Below are 16,769 nucleotides of genomic sequence, written 5' to 3'. Positions count from 1 at the left end.
CAGCAATAAGTGTCATAAATGAAATAGAAGGTATAAGTTAAAAACAAGGGCTAATGGATTCTAAGGGTTATTTGTTGTGCTGCAATTTGTCATCCAATATAGTAAGGTAATGTGGTATATGGATTATATCCAGTAAATATATTAGTAATCATTCAAAGAAATCGTTTTGAAATGAATCCCAAAATTATGAACTTCCAGATACGTCTTCAGTAATAATACCCATTGAAGAAACAAATCATAAGACAATCCTATAATTAGCTATTATTTTAATCTTATAAAGAAGTTAACCATATTTCCTGACATCATAATGAAAAAAAATGAATAATTCTTAGAATTCAGAATGCAGAAACTAAGTCAAAATGCAATTAACTTTGATGAATTCTTGGAATTCAGAATGCAGAATCTTAAATCAATGTGATCACTTTGAAGCATTCACTCATGTTATTTATCTGAAGCCAGATGTGATATAGGTGATCCTGAATTTTAGTTATTTTCTTGAGATTAAATTAATTTTCTTTTTTAGGTCATGATTGAAGGACTCATAACCGGTCAAAGAAATTTACAAGCCTGGTGGGAAGTTGTAGATGCACCAGGTTTCTCTTCTGCAGATATTTCGCAGCTTCCAGCTGGAAAGAAGACAATGTTTGAGGTGAAGAGTACATCATATTTATATTATCCCAATCATACTGTTATATGTTTTGCTAAATATTTGGATGATTTTCCTTTTCAATAACTGTTGTGGGTAACCTTAATCATTAGCCTATAATTCTGAGCTTTGAAGCATAATTGTTGAGAGTTAGAATTACTTCTTTATAAAAGACTAATTAAGTTATTTTGATGAATCTTGCCTGAAGTTCACATAAATATTACTGTATCAATGAAGAGTTAGCTTTTAGGTAAAAACTGCTCCTGGTGGTTTGTGTGAAGACTTTGAGTTTAGCATATCATACTATTGTTGTCATCTTTGAGCTTTCATTGTCCTTTCTGGATCTCTTTCTTTATGCTTTATATTTTGGTATGCTTTTTATGAAAAAGACTTAGTTCAGGATTACCAAGGTATCCTTCTCGCTTAAAGTTCATTTCTGTGTCAAATGCTCCATTAATAGACTATTACTAGAAAACATTTACCCATATACCCATTACACCACATTCTAGGTAGTAGGTTGGCCAGGGCACCAGCCACCCGTTGAGATACTACCACAAGAAAGTTATAGAATCCTTTGACTGGTCAGACAGTAATACTGTACATTGGATCCCTCTCCTTGGTTAAGGGTTATATTTTTCTTTGCTAACACATAAACTGAATAGTCTGGTCTATTCTTTACGCATTCTTGTCTCTCCTCATACACCTGGCAACACTAGGATTGTCAAACAATTCTTCTTCGCTTAAGGGCTAATTACTGTACTGTAATTATTCAGTGGTTACTTCCCTTTTGGTAAGGGTAGAAGAGACTCTTTAGCCATGGTAAGCAGTTCTTCCTGGAGAAGGATACTCCAAAATCAAACCATTGTTCTCTAGTCTTCGGTAGTGCCATAGCCTCCGTACTATGGTCTTCCACTGTCTTGGGTTAGTGTTCTCTTGCTTGAGGGTTCACTCGGGCACACTATTCGATCTTATTTTTTTCTTCTTCTTGTTTTGTTGCAATGCTGTGTTGGGCAGGCTTAATACAAGGGCCATGGATGCCTGGTGGTTTATCAAGAGGTTGTATTTTCCTGATTTGTTTCTTTTGCTTTCCGAAACTTTCCTTACTGTCATACCATCAGTTGAAGTGGCTATCCTGGAGACTATTTAGCCTATGATGGTGTATCGGCTCCTCCCTGTTAACCAGTTTTTCCGGATTTTTTTGTATAGTTTATGGGCTTGATCGATAATTTTATTTATATTTCTGTACTTATTGTTTTTGTTATCATTGTTGTTAATTCAATTTTTTAGTATGATTATCTTTTTATATAATCATTAATTCTTATGCTGTCTGGAAACATTGAGCAAAATCTGGGATCAGTAGGTCCTAGATTTCGTCAATGTCGTCTAAAGTATTGAAATATTCGTAGTCTTCATGCAAATATTCTAGACCTTACTGCCACGTCCAGACAGTATGATATTCTTTTGTGCTCAGAAACTTTGGTTTCTATATTAGGCATTCATCTGAGCTCCTTATAACTGGTTTTAAGAAGCCAATAATGTTGAAACGCGATGCTATTCTTAGGGCCTAGGGAATGGCGGTGTATATTAGGACCGGGTACCCTGCTTCCCATAAGGCTTACTATGAATGTGGATGTCATGAGATTTGGGTAATAAAAGTTTGTGGCAGGCATAACAACTTTTATTTGTGTTTGTTCTACTGGAATCCAGACATAGAATATTCTACCTTTGACTGTCTTCTTATCATTTTGGCTAAGATACAAGAAGATGATAGAAAGGACTATTTTGTTTTAATTGGTGATTTCAATGCTCACCATAAGGAGTGGTTAAATTCTCCTACTGATCGCCAAGGCTCAAGAGTTTTGGACTTTGCCTCTGAATCAGGCTATGAGTAAATCATAAAGGTAGCTACTCACAGGTCTGGTAAATTATTCGACCTTATATTCACCGACTCCCCTGGTTTAATAGCAAGTAAAGTTGGTTCTCCAGTTGGGACTCTGATCATGCCTTGGTTTCATTAGTAGTGAAGACTGAGGAGGCTGTCCCTGATGTATCATACTCATGCAAGATTTATATAAAATTTCAAGCAGATTGAAGTGGCATTTTGAGTGATCTTTTATTGAATTGGTCACAATTGTATGATAGTGTTGATCCTGTTGTTCATTTGAATAATAATCTAGTCAACATAATTGATAGGCATATCCCTACTTGTGTGCTAAGGCATTGAGTGAAAGACAAACACTCTTTGGTGTAGATGCAACGGTTCTCCCTTTACTTAAACCTGATGGCTCTGTCCCTCACTGTTCAAAGAATAAGGCAACCCTTTTGGCTGATGAGTTTGATGGCAAGCAATGAGAAACTTGATCTTCCTCATTCCTGTTTTTCTAAGGCTAAACTAACTAGTGTAACTTTTCTATTTGTGAAATGAAAGCTCTGTTGATGGACCTTGATGTTTATGGAGGTGTAGACCCAAACGGTATTTATCCGTTATTTTGTGCAAGTTAGCAAGAAGAGGAGCTTTTAGCATTTGTTGGAGAATTGGTAATATTACTCCACTATGTAAATGTGTTTCAGGTAGCTCAAGTCCAACTGATTTTCACCCAATTTCCATAACTCCCATATTATCTGATGTTTTTTAACGTCTTTTGGCAAAACGTCTTAATAAGTAAACTGAATGTAATCAGCTTTTCCCTAATTTGCAATTTGGTTTTTGTAAAGGCCTTTGCAATGTGTGATGCCCTTCTTACAATCTCCAACACTGTACAGAAATCCCTTGATTGTGTTCAGAAATTTCGTGTTATTGTCCTTTATTTTAGTGCTACCTTTGACTGTGTTAATCATGAGGCCCCTGTTTTCAAACTCAAACAGTTGGGAGTTGGCGAGTTATTTTTAGCATTATTATCGAATTTTTAAGTAATAGATTGCACAGTTGTTGCTGATGGGGACCATAGTAAGTATAGGAATGTAATATGTGGTGTTCCTCAGGGTAGTGTGCATGGCCCAATACTTTTCATAACATATACAAATGACATGTGGTTTGGCCTAGAAAACAAGCTTGTTGCATCTGCAGATGATGCTATACTTTTTGCATCAATTCAATCTCTTGAATGTAGATCTGGGGGTTGTTGAATCCCTTAAAGAGATCTAGCTAAAATAAGTGCATGGTGTAAATCATGGGGCATGAAGTTGAATCCTAACAAAACTCAAAGTGATTGTAAGCAGCTCAAGGATAGGGGCTCCTCAACATCCGGATCTCAGCATTGATGATGTTTCTTTAACTCTGTACAATTCACTAGTAATTTTAGGTGGGATTTCTACAGCAAATTTACTTTTGAGAAACACTTTAGGTATGTGTCTTGTTCAATTGCACAATAAATTTGCTAATTGAGAAAGTCTTAAGATTAGCAGTGATCAATCTATAATGAAGAAATGTTTGAATTCTTTCATTGTACCTTCAATGTTTCGAGTATTGTTCTCCTGTCTGGTCTTCAGCTGCTGATTCTCATCTTAATTTGTTGGACAGGAACTTACAGTCATTTAAATATCTTATTCCTGATCTAGATATTAATCTTTAGCACCATTGTTCAATTAGTTCATTATGCATGTTGCATAAAATTTGTCATAATTCTGACCATCCTTTACATTCAGATCTTCCCGGACAGTTCCATCCTGTTCGTAATACCAGGCATGCAGTTAATTCCAATAGCTAGGCCTTCTTCATCTTAAGGCTCAATACTACACAGTATTCTAGAAGTTTTATTCCAGCTATAATCAAGTTATGGAATGATCTTCCAGATTGGGTAGTCGAATTGGTAGAAGTTTAAAAGTTCAAACTTACAGAAATTTTTTTTATGTTGAACAGGCTGAAATAATTGTTTTGATGATGTTACTATTTTTAATTATTCTTTGTAAATTTTTCATTATTTCTCTTATTGTCTACTTATTTCCTTATTTTCTCTCCTCACTGAGCTATTTTTTATTGGTTGTAGGTTGACCAGGGCACCATCCAACCTTTGAGACACTACCGCTAGAGAGTTATGGGATCCTTTGACTGGTCAGACAGTACTGCATTGGATCCTTCTCTCTGGTTAAAGTTTATTTTCCCTTTGCCGACACATACACTCAATAGTCTGGCGTATTCCTTACATATTCTCGTCTGCCGTCATACACCTGACAACACTGAGATTACCAAACAATTCTTCCTCTCTGAAGGGGTTAACTACTGCACTGTAATTGTTCAGTGGCTACTTTCCTCTTGATAAGGGTAGAAGAGACTCTTTAGCTATGGTAAGCAGCTCTTCTAGGAGGACACTCCAAAATCAAACCATTGTTCTCTAGTCTTGGGTAGTGCCATAGCTTCTGTACCATGGTCTTCCCCTGTCTTGAGTTGGAGTTGTCTTGCTTGAGAGTATACTCAGGTACACTATTCTATCTTATTTCTCTTCCTCTTGTTTCGTTGAAGTTTTCATAGTTTAAATAGTCAGCTACGAGTGTTGCTGCTAGCCTAATCTATTTTATCCTACCACTAAGCTGATATTTTTTGATAATGTATGTGTAGGTCATAAATAAAGTGTTACTAAGTTAGTCAACCCTATTTTCATCAAGTCAAAGTGTAAAATAGAAATAATCCCTCCGAACACGTATCAATTTTTTTTTGTTTCCCTTCCTATGTCTTCAGACAATGTATCTCTTATCTTATCCGAGTTGGCTGTTCGGACTCTTGAATCCTTACTCCTACAATTAGGTCCATGATAGAAGCATGGATTCAGAACTGTAGATGCATTTCTGATTTCCTGACTTCCATTCCTGAACCAATCGCTTAGGATCAACATTTGTGTGCCGTAATTAATCATGTCCCATATTACGTTATTCTTGTCTTCCTAAATAAATACGCTTATTTTGTTCCAAATACAGTCTCTGGTTTGCGCAGATTAGTCACATTATTTTAGGGGTTTATTTACACTGATTCACCAAGAATTATTTTAGCTAATAAATAGTTAGACGTTAATTGGCATACTGACAAATTAAGATGATTTGATTATATGAATTGGGATGCTATTACTACAAGTTTCATTCTAGTTCTAATTATGGCACTTTTATTTCTGCTGCTAGTACTTGGAAAATTGTAAGGTCTTATGGTTAAGTCTCGGTTTACTAATTTATTAAAGGTTCAAAGGGTTTAAGTAATAACAAAATGTAATTGAAAACAAGAAACTCCTAGAAAAACAAATTACAGAGGAAGTTATGGATCCTTCCACAAATTTTTACAAATATGTTTCTAGTGCATAAAGAATCAGGTTCTGGAGATCAGTTCTTTGTGTTTCATGAACAAACAAGTTTATAGTCAACAAAATTTTCAATGAAAACTCTTTCTATAGATTTGCAGCCGTGAGGAATGATGATTGGTTGCTAGCCATCGATTTGATGGACGACTGATTTCATGGGTTCATTCAAAGGATTTCAGGGATATTCCTTTGATTTAGGTGCTGTAAAAGATATATCAATTCCCGTGTAACAGTTCCTTTTCAGACTTCTTCATCCGAGCTAAGAGTTATTGGTAGTTCAAAATGACAAATCGTCTGGATATGTGAATGATTATTCTTAGAATTATGGCATCTTTGGAGAAGTTGGAACTATGGTAATAACTGAGAGACAAGACGAATGCAACTACCTTTATTTCAATTGATCATAAGTTCATATACAAGCCATTCCAAGCAAGAACAGCAAAAAAATTCATACACAATAATTCAAGTACATACAGGCTTAAACAGGTTATCAGTGCGAGGGGGGAGCGATAAGGATAACATAAAGAAAACAGAAAAACCATTAATGTGTACATGCGTGTGTGATAGTAAATAGCTTCCCCCCCTAAAAAAGAGACATGAGAAATAGTGCACACTGCTCTGGAGAGGTACACTGTACACTTGCAGGAGATACACAGGTTTAAGGCAATCAATAGAGACCCAGTATTCTTATCCACAAATGTTTAGTAAGATCGTCTTTGTTATCCAATGGATTATGGGAAAAGGGCACGTGTAAGGTGGTGTTAGCGTTGGTTTGCTGGTGTCATTGCACAGGAAAATGTGCAAATCTGTCAGTATGTGTAGCTTTGCTGGGGGGTTGTAAGTCTGATCGTATGGAGTAAATTTTCCCACAACATGACGCAGGCGCTGGAGATTGTCGAAGGAGATTGTCAACGAAAAAAATTCGGCAGGGACGACCAACGAATTGCCATACACCATTTCAGCTGCTGAGACATCCAGGATGTCCTTAGGAGTAGTCCATAGTCCCAGGAGGACCCAGGGAAGCTGGATAAACCAGTTAGAGTCCTTGCAGCAGGACATCAAAGTTCCTTTGAGGGTGCTGTGAAAAGGTTCATCCATTCTGTTGGTAGCAAGTTTGTATGTAGTTGTGTGATTAAGGGTTATTCCCAGGATATTTGCTAATGATGTCCACTATTGAGAGGTGGAAGTGGTACCGTGTCAGAAGTAATATGCTCAGGGATACCAAATCTTGCTATCCATCCTGAGAGTAAGGCAGATGTACATGAGGCGGACGTTGCAGTTTTCATGGAAATGGCTTCAGGCTAACGAGTGGAGCGGTCAATGATGGTAAACAGGTAACGATGTCCTTGTGGTGTGGGTAAGGGACCAACAATATCAGCGTGAATGTGGGCAAAACATCGCTGAGGTTGAGGAAAGAGGCCCATTCTTGAATCCCTTTGTCGATGTACTTTTGAGGTTTAACATGAAGTACAGACATGGACCCAGTCCTTTGTATTCTTAGTAATACGTTGTTAAATGAACTTTGTCCTCAGTTGCTGTGCAGTAGAACAGCATGAGGGATGTGAAAGGCCATGAATGAGATAAACACATGTCGACGCATGGGAGAAGGTATCTACGGTAAACCAGTACTGACATCACTGGGGAGGGTGGCGTTGAAGTTATCGAGAGTGATGTCTTCCCAACGGAGGAATATGCAGGATGTCCTACATACTTGGTACTGTTGGTCTTTTCATTAGGCTCCTGCCAAAGCTTTTCAATCCAATCCCATGTGAATGACGGCCAATGTGTTTTTTGACAGGGCATAAGCAACGGGATACATTTTCCCAAGGACGTGTTGATGGGTACAATTGTATTCAGCGATGTGGGGAGATGTCGGTGTTAGCGGGCTGATCGGGCGTCGGACTGTCAAGTGAAGTCGTGCACCAGAGGCATGTGGTCCATGCAAATGATGAAGGACATCTCTTCCAGGAAGTGGCGAAAGTGATTGACAGCCAAGTGCACCGCTGGCAATGTGCGGTCGAGGTAGAAGGTAGAGTAGCCTGATTCTGCCTTTGACAGTTTTCTTCAGTTGACCATCTGCTCAAGTACTGCCCAAATATTGACGTCACAGGAATCGGTGGAGAGAAGGAGAGGTGCATGTGACACGAGAAAAGTGAGGGCATCAGCACTTGAAAGGGCATTCTTTGCATTGCAGAAGGCCGGCTCTTGAAGAGGACACCATTTCAGGTCCTTTGGCTTACCCAGGAGGGAGGCATAGACAGGTTGGCAAGAGTAGTGGCGATGGCTGGCTGGAAACGGTGATATTAGTGCATCAAGCTTAAGAATTCTTGCAGTGCTTTGATGGTCAAGGGCATGGGGAAGGTCTGAACAGCTGCTACCATCTTCGGGAGGGGGTGGACTCCTTCAGGAGTGATGCGGTGCGCTATGGACGATGCTTTGTTGGCACCAAAGATACACTTCTTGTACTGGATAACAAGGATGTTCTGTTTTAGACAGTCAAGAACTATGTGTAGATGATGGAGGTGTTCCTCTTTGTAACATACACAGAAGGGGAGGTACCCTAAGATGATATCTATGAGACGTTGAAAAGTGTTCCTTACATTACAAAGGTCAAAACAGGGGTAATTGAAGGTATTTGTACCAAAGGGGATGGTGATGGTGGTCTTGGGGATGTGTTCTGGGTTCATGGGCACCTAATAATACCCCTTCAGGAGGTTGAGCGTGGAGAAAAACTTAACTTTTTGAAAGTAGGAGGTCATGTCGGCGATGTTTGTGAGGGAGTAGTGATCCGGTTACGTCAGCATGATCAGTCCCCTGTAATCCTCACATGGATGCAGAGAGCTATCTTTCTTCAGGACAACGTGTAAAGGGGACGACCATGGGCTTCAGGCCTTTTGGCAAAGGCCCATTTTATCCTTTCGGCGAAAGTTCGTTTAGCGGGTACCAAACGATTCAGTGCGAGACGTCGGAGGGACGGGTTGGAGAGGCCTCGAAGTATATGAATCCTCGTTGATTAACCAACCATAAGCTACATCAACCAGGAAGTGGGAATGTGAGAGGAAATCCGCACCAAGGATTGGCAATGTAACGTCAGCAACGAAAAACTTCCAAATATATTTGGTGCTTCTAAACGATAATGAGAGTGTTTTATATACGTGGGTGGGTATCGCAGACCCGTTGGCAGCTACCAGGCGGATGTTGGCTGAATTAGACAGACTACATCGTGTCCTGAAGAGGGGCCTTGGCAGAAGAGAACTGCAAGCACCTGTGTCTACCAAAAATCGTACGCCCATACCAGCGTCATGTAAAAAGAAAAGAATAGTGACAGGGGAATCTACTGCTGCAAGCGATGCCCTACTTACACATTTTTTGGAAATTGATAAGCATTCGCATATTTCTTCGCAGCAGCTCCAAATTTGGAGTGGTAGTAGCCTAATTGCAGCCCATGGATGTCAGGAAGTGGCTGGAGAGGTCGTTGGTTCGGGTGACATATGAAGGTAGTGGGTGACTTTGTCGCTGCTCTGGCATGTCACGGGATATGCGTCTGTGTTCTACCGCATTCACGTCAGCTTTGGTCGATGTTGAATAGTTGTCAACCTCGTAAGGAGTGGAAGCATTGATGGAGGTCCGGAAGGTAGTGAAGTGGCTGTCCATAAGGGCATTGACTTTGGTCATCAGGTCCTTCATGAGTAAATTATCGACATCCGGGATAGTAGCATGTACAAATTCGGGTAGGTACCGTAACCAAAAGGCATGAAGTAGATTTATTTTATGAGGAGAGCCATCTGCGGCAGGATGCAGACGAGCAATACTGGTCATTTCATTAAGGGTGAGTGAGGCCCTCTGGTCCCCAATGGTTGTTGAGAGAGCTGAAATGGTTTCGCTATGCGGTCGGCCGGTGATGGTGTGTACTGCGCCAAGAGGTATGATTTGAGGGTGTCATACATTATTGGCGTGTCTCCTTGCTTGCACAGACGATCGGATATTTCTTGGAAAGTGTCCTTGAGGAGGGCCATGAGAACGTAATCTGCTTTTGTGCTTGACGTAGTCACGCCCTTAATGCGAACCTGGACTTCAGCACGCTGGAAACAAGCGAACGCTTCTCCGCTGATGAAGGACAGTAGTTTCAGTGATGCGGCGTCGATATTAGAGTCAGTGTCAGAAGGGGGCATCATCAAACAATAAGACATAGCAGTGAGGGGGAAATGTGGGAGGGAACTGGTCATTCTGCTGGTCACCAATATGCAAGCGAGCAGTTAGGTGATAACTGGGAGACGGCGTAAATGCAACCAACTGTATTTCATCAGACAGCAAGCTTTTGTAACAATTATTTCAGTGAAAGAAGGTAAAGAAAATTCAAACAATCAATACAAGCACATACAGGAAATAACAGGTTATCAGTGCGAGGGGAAAGCAGTAATGACAATATAAAAAAAACAGAGAACAGAAATACTGTCAGTGTACGATCGTGTATGATACACGAGCGGTACAAGGTAGTCTAGACATAGTAAATTTGCCTACTGGAGAGATAGTGCAATTCTCTTCTACATTTATATCAGATATAATGTTATTCACTCCATCACTTAAAAGTAGGTCCAACGTATGCCCAGTGAAAGTATTTGCACAGTCAACATTATTTACCAATTGATATGATTCCAATAACTCACTAAATTTTGAAGCATCAATATTTGATGCGTCATCCATCCAAGGATTGAAGTCTCTACAAAGAACTAATTAATTTTTCCCATGATAATCATCTCAATGAGTACACTGAATACTTCCAAGAAGATACTGGTATTTCTTCTCGGAGGTTTGTAAACTATTACAATGGATATTCTTTGGTTTTGTGCATGAAGTTTATTTCTGTAAATTCAAAGCTTTTTACACTAATTCATTTTAACATCGTGACATTTGAGTAACCCTTACGGATGAAGACCCCGACCCATCACCAGACATCCCCTCTCGGAATATGAAAGAAATCATGTTTGTGGATGGGTCATTTCAGCGATCATACCCTTGTCAAAGTTATTTAAACATGTTTCAGATAATGCTAGTATGTCCAAATATTTCTCATTTATCAATTCTTGAATTTGAATATTTTTAATACCAACAGATTGTATATTTACATAGTTTATGGCATCCTTAATATCCATGGTCAGTATTTTCTGCTAGTTTTTTCAATTCCAAATCATAAGCTATGCAATTTCTTTAATTCACTATGTGGTCATTTGGTTGTTAAACTTAGTGCAGTTTATACATTTTACCTGTAGCACATTACATTCTTCGGTAGAATGTTTTCTGAATATTTTCCACAGACTTTATCATCCTTCTTAACCTTGCAATCTTTTTCAAAATGTCCATACCTCCGAAAGTGATAACAGATGATCACATGGTGCCTATCATGTATGTTATAAGTGTCCCATCACAACATAACTTGGTTACCATTATCATGAATAGCTTTCCGAACTTCAGAATCACATTTTAACAATTAGTGGGAAGTCCCAACTGCAGCCCTTTTCCTGAATACCAGACTTATCTTTTCTTCTATGTTTTAGCTATGATCTAAACAGCGATTTCTTTGAATCAAAGCATTTACTACTTCACTTTCATCATTGTATACATTGAATATCATTATTTTAGGTTTTACATTTCCAAATTTCCTCGTCTCGGTGTCGGTAACCATGCATTGAATCTTGTTTGCTACTTCATCCGGTCTTTTCATCAGCAAAGTTTATAACAACATTTCCATTTGAAGTTGACCTTGTTTTGAGATTTGAAATGTCTTTAAGTGCATGTTTCACCTCTTTTATTCTGCCAGTGATTTTCGTTGATGCTTTAGTTGATTTAATTACCAGTAGATTTTTGCCTTAACTTTCTTAGCATATGTTATTATCTTTTGCTTTGTGTCCATCCGTGTTAACTTTTAACTTAATTTATTTCATCAACTTTCTGTGTGAGACCATTAGTCTGGGTGGAATTAGATAGGTCTGCCGTGAGTTCTGCAATTTGGCGTTCCAATTCAGCAATTTTCTCTTCATATCCATTTTATAAAGGTCTTTCATGTTCAATTCATCCCCCATTATCAAAATAGTTGTCTTGGCCATATTGGCTTCATCTACACAGTGTGGACAAATCCAAGTTTGTGACATCTTCATCATGGACATTTGCCTCTATATGCCCACTCTTCTTGTGGTAACACCTGTTACAGCCACCTGTTATTCATATTTTTCTGTCTCCCCTTGAAAATCCACACAGGGGGCTTCCACTCTGGTCTCTCCATAAGATTAACTAATATTTCCAAAGCTTTCACAAATGAGAAATTTAAGCTGAAACACAGCTCAGAGTGAGAATTTGAGAGCACCACAGTAACACGGCTTCATTTGGCAACGTCTAGAGAACCTATGATTACGTAGTAAACCATTTTATACCAAGGATTATTGCATTAAAGGAACCCTGGATAGGTATCGTTATTTCACCACCTTGGGTAGGTTTTGATGGGTCGACCTCGACCCGAGGTCTCCAAAAAATTCATAGAAAATTAATTTTCAAGCCAATTCAATATCTTTTAATATCAAAATAAAATTAGAAAAATATTTTAATCTTCAAGAAAAGTAAATAACGGCTAAGTTAAAAAAAATATTTATTACAAAAAAATTAAAAAATAAGTATACAAAAAATGACTTTACAAAATTATTCACTTAAAATCTATATATGAAAATAAACTGAAAATATTCTAAGCACTTATTCTACGATAATTGAGCACCATTTGCTAGGATCTAGGGGCTGGAAGAACCCCAAGGGAACGTTTCCTGAAAGGAGAAAAGAAATATATGTTTTTTTTTAGCCAAAAAAATCTATCCTCTTTTCAAAATTTATTTTGGGTAGGTAAATGACGTAGTTAGAGGCTGAAATTCTTACAGGATATTGTATTATTATCGTGCAACAGAAATGTGTAAAAGAATCTTAACTTGGATATTATTTAGTGTTATATAAAGGGGCAAATTATTTTTTTATTTTTTATTTTTCTTCTTTTTTTTTTGCTGAGTTCTATTATGAACTTTTTTCAAGAAAAATCCTTATATCCATTGCTGAGTATGGTATCTATGCATGAAAATATCAAAAATTTTATAAAAAAGAGGAATACATAGAGCTATGCCAGCTCATCTGTCAGATATGCTCACAAAATGGCCGCCAACCACACCACCCTGTAAGGCCAAATCTGCTACTTGAAATGGAGAAAGATATGTCAATATGAGCGAGTTATTTACTTATATAATTGTTCAAAGATTTGCATAAAAATGTTATGGTAGCTAGAATAAAGTTTATAGGTTATTTTGCAAATTAAAAAAAATAAAATAATGATCATAATTAAGTTATCATAAAGGTGCAAACTTACAAAAAAAGGAAAAATTATAAACTATTTTTCCAAAACATACGGGGTAGAAGAAATTCACAACCACTTTACAACAATCCTTTTTTATACACGCCTAAACACTACTGGACATTCGATGATTATATAAAATTTTTGATATTACACAACTTACCTTAATTAGGTATTGATGGGTAGAGCTCAGCCCGAGGGTATCTGAGAAATAGCACATAAAAAATAGCTGGGATGAATTGCGTCCTTGCCTGACTGCTGCGCACACTGAACTGAGGTCTCGCACCACCGATATGGACAAAAAATTATGGCAAAACAACGTGCATTTTTTTTTTAACCACACTAGGTCGTATACGACCCACCACACTTATCAAGGGTTAAATCTATCATGGTTTTGTTGCAGTCATACGACTATAGGTGTCTTACTTTTTTACTGTTACTAAGTGAACAATTCCCCTTATCCCATCCCCAAATAAAACCTCAAGGTAAAATTTAAGACACGTTAACCCATACGGTACTGTTCCCCCTTATGCTCTTGTCTTACTATCTTTACTTTTAACTTTCTTTAGCACTCTTGTTTGGGGTCTACTATCCCATGCTAGGTGTAACGCCTGAACACTGAGGTGATATCAGTAATAACCAACCATATATTAAGAAATCTCTGAACTTTACCATGTGATGGTTGATGATCTGTATTATTGCAGTTTTCTGATATGTTGGTATGGGAGTGTTAGCGGTCCAATTCCCTAGGATAAGATCTGGATGTGTTAACGGGAGCTCTTCCTGCAGTTATTTCCTACAACCCATTTCGTTTTAAAAAAGACCATGTTCACTAAGCTCTTATCACCATTGGTGGCTTCTCATCAAGAAATATTGTTACAGCTTCATGTTCATAAGTGAAGTTCCTTTTGTATGCATGAAGGAAAAACTTCAACTTTCACTCATCAACAATCATAAATCTGCCTAACAGTTGCTTGTAAGCTTTCCTCTTTATTCTAACTTCTGTTTTCTGATTTCATATCATTATTCCTCCAGACTGCATAACCAAAATTTCCTTTTCAGTTATTTCATCAGAAAGTGCACTTTTGCAGAGTTTATAGCCAGGAAGAGTTTATATTTTGCATATTCCATTACAAAACTATTATTTGATATCACATGACTTGTTCATGTGAAGTATAGGAGACATACTTTTAGTGTTTATGGTATTTCATCCATCCACAATCTTTCCAAAAGATCAAATAAACTCATTATAGTTATTGAAATTTCATTGATTCAGAATTTCATTTCTATTTCCTTCTACACCCACAGAGTGAATCATATGGGCGTGAACATGACCTTGTGATACCTAAGCCTGGCACCTCAAATGCATTCAAAGGCCTGGAAGATGGAACATATTACAAGTTCCGCTTATCAGGTGAAAATGAAGATGGAGATTTTAGTTTTGCTGAAGTTGACCTTAGGACAAACAAGATTCCTGCTGAAGGAACATTCGAGGTACCATGAAGTTGTGTGTTTGGTGTCACCTGTTATTGTCTGTCTGTATATTCATAATTTATCACCAACATTCATAAAGTTTAAATAATAAAATATTTAGAGGTATAACAATTATTTAAATGCAATTCTAAATATATAACCTCATTCAGAAATTTTCTTCTTGAAGGTATCACCAAAAACCGGGGAAGCCCTTATTACAAACTTCAACTTCAGTGCCTCACAGTGGAGTGATGATGTGGAAGATTACCCATTGACAACATCTTTTGGGTATAAATTTAAGCCTGTTAAAAAGAACGAAGACGCCGAGATTATTTGGGTTTACTCGTCAAACAGTGAATCTCCAATGGCAAGCATCACACTCACAGCAGGTACAGTACTGTTAGTTGTATTATTTCAATCATCGCGTGAATAGTGAAGTCTGTTTTTAGAATAATAATTATTTTTCTAACATTCTTGAAAGTCTTGCCAATAGGACATGGACAAGAACATCTAAGGCTTAGGAATCCACACAGAACTCATTACTGCACTGCAGTAAGTTATCTCTAAGCTGTAGGCCTACATGAAAAGAAGAGTTTGAATACGATAGACCATGGGATTGGCTGAAACATAATGTTGCTAAATATATTTATTTTAAATGAAGCTAATTAATTCCCTTTTTTAATAAATATTATAAGAACTGCCTATTATTTGTTTTTTTTTTTTTAGCATAATTTGATTTAATCTTTATCATGAAATTAAGTATCATTGATATTGTCAAGATTTTTCTCCTGTTCTTATTCATTATTATATTGATCAAGCATCCTGGAAGTCATAAATTTGTAGAGAATATTTTTCACCAAAAATTAGAATGGCAAACGAAGAAGGGGAAGGAAGAGAAGATGGTGGATTAACGAACTAAGAGAATTTGCAGGTATAGACTGGCAAAGAAAAACCAGAAAGAGACAGGAGTGGAAGGACATGTCTGAGGCCTTTGTCCTGCAGTGGACTTACAACGTCTGATGATGATGATGTATATATATATATATATATATATATATATATATATATATATATATATATACATGTATATATATATATATATATATATATATATATATATATATATATTATACATACATACATATCTAATATATACATATATATATATATATATATATATATATATATATATATATATTATACATACATACATATCTAATATATATATATATATATATATATATATATATGTGTGTGTGCATATATATATATATATATATATATATATATGTGTGTGTGTGTGTGTGTGTGTATATACATATCTAATTACATATACAGTATATATATATATATATATATATATATATATATATATATATATATATATATATATATATATATACATATACATATATATGGACACACACACACAACACTAAACCTGTCTCCACACTTTCAAAGATAATGCCCTTTCTACACAGTTGCTTATACAAAAGATAAATGGGAAGTCAAAAGGACAGTGGAGGGAGAGAATGTACTTTACGCTATTACTGTATTTACCAAAGTTTCTTTCCAGCCTGAACAAATGGTCATACATACGGAAGTGTGATTTTTTTTTTTTTTATATTATCTTAGTCGAAGCTTTTCATTAAAGATCTACAACACAGATTCTAAGTGGATATTGATATGATTAATTTTACTTTAAAAATTAGATTCATTACAACCAAAACGTCTCCATTTATTACATTATGTTATTTACCAATATTCTTATCATTTATTGGATCTTTTTACACATCTCCAAGAAACATTGCTTTTTATTATTAGTTTCGGTTCCCAAGTAACAGGGGAAGCCCAAATCAGGTTAAGATAGATTTTTTTTGTACTCCTTTCTTGAAAATTTTAACAATTGCATACTTAAGTACTTCAGACTTATATAATGTCGGGAGTTTAATGAACATATAAGCAAACATTGTTAAGTATATAATAG

General features: G+C 36.8%; 1 protein-coding gene across 1 annotated transcript in view; it reads left to right on the top strand.

Annotated features, from left to right (window-relative positions):
* Positions 1 to 16,769, top strand: part of LOC137658397 (uncharacterized) — a 176,745-nt gene that overhangs the window by 108,483 nt on the left and 51,493 nt on the right. The window contains exons 32-34 of the mRNA XM_068393122.1: positions 524 to 649; positions 14,618 to 14,803; positions 14,970 to 15,171. Of these exons, the coding sequence (XP_068249223.1) occupies positions 524 to 649; positions 14,618 to 14,803; positions 14,970 to 15,171 (514 nt within the window). The remainder of the gene's footprint in view (positions 1 to 523; positions 650 to 14,617; positions 14,804 to 14,969; positions 15,172 to 16,769) is intronic.

Source organism: Palaemon carinicauda, chromosome 1 (genome assembly GCF_036898095.1).
Source record: "Palaemon carinicauda isolate YSFRI2023 chromosome 1, ASM3689809v2, whole genome shotgun sequence".
Taxonomy (NCBI): domain Eukaryota; kingdom Metazoa; phylum Arthropoda; class Malacostraca; order Decapoda; family Palaemonidae; genus Palaemon; species Palaemon carinicauda.
This window is presented reverse-complemented; position numbering and strand designations above follow the sequence as displayed.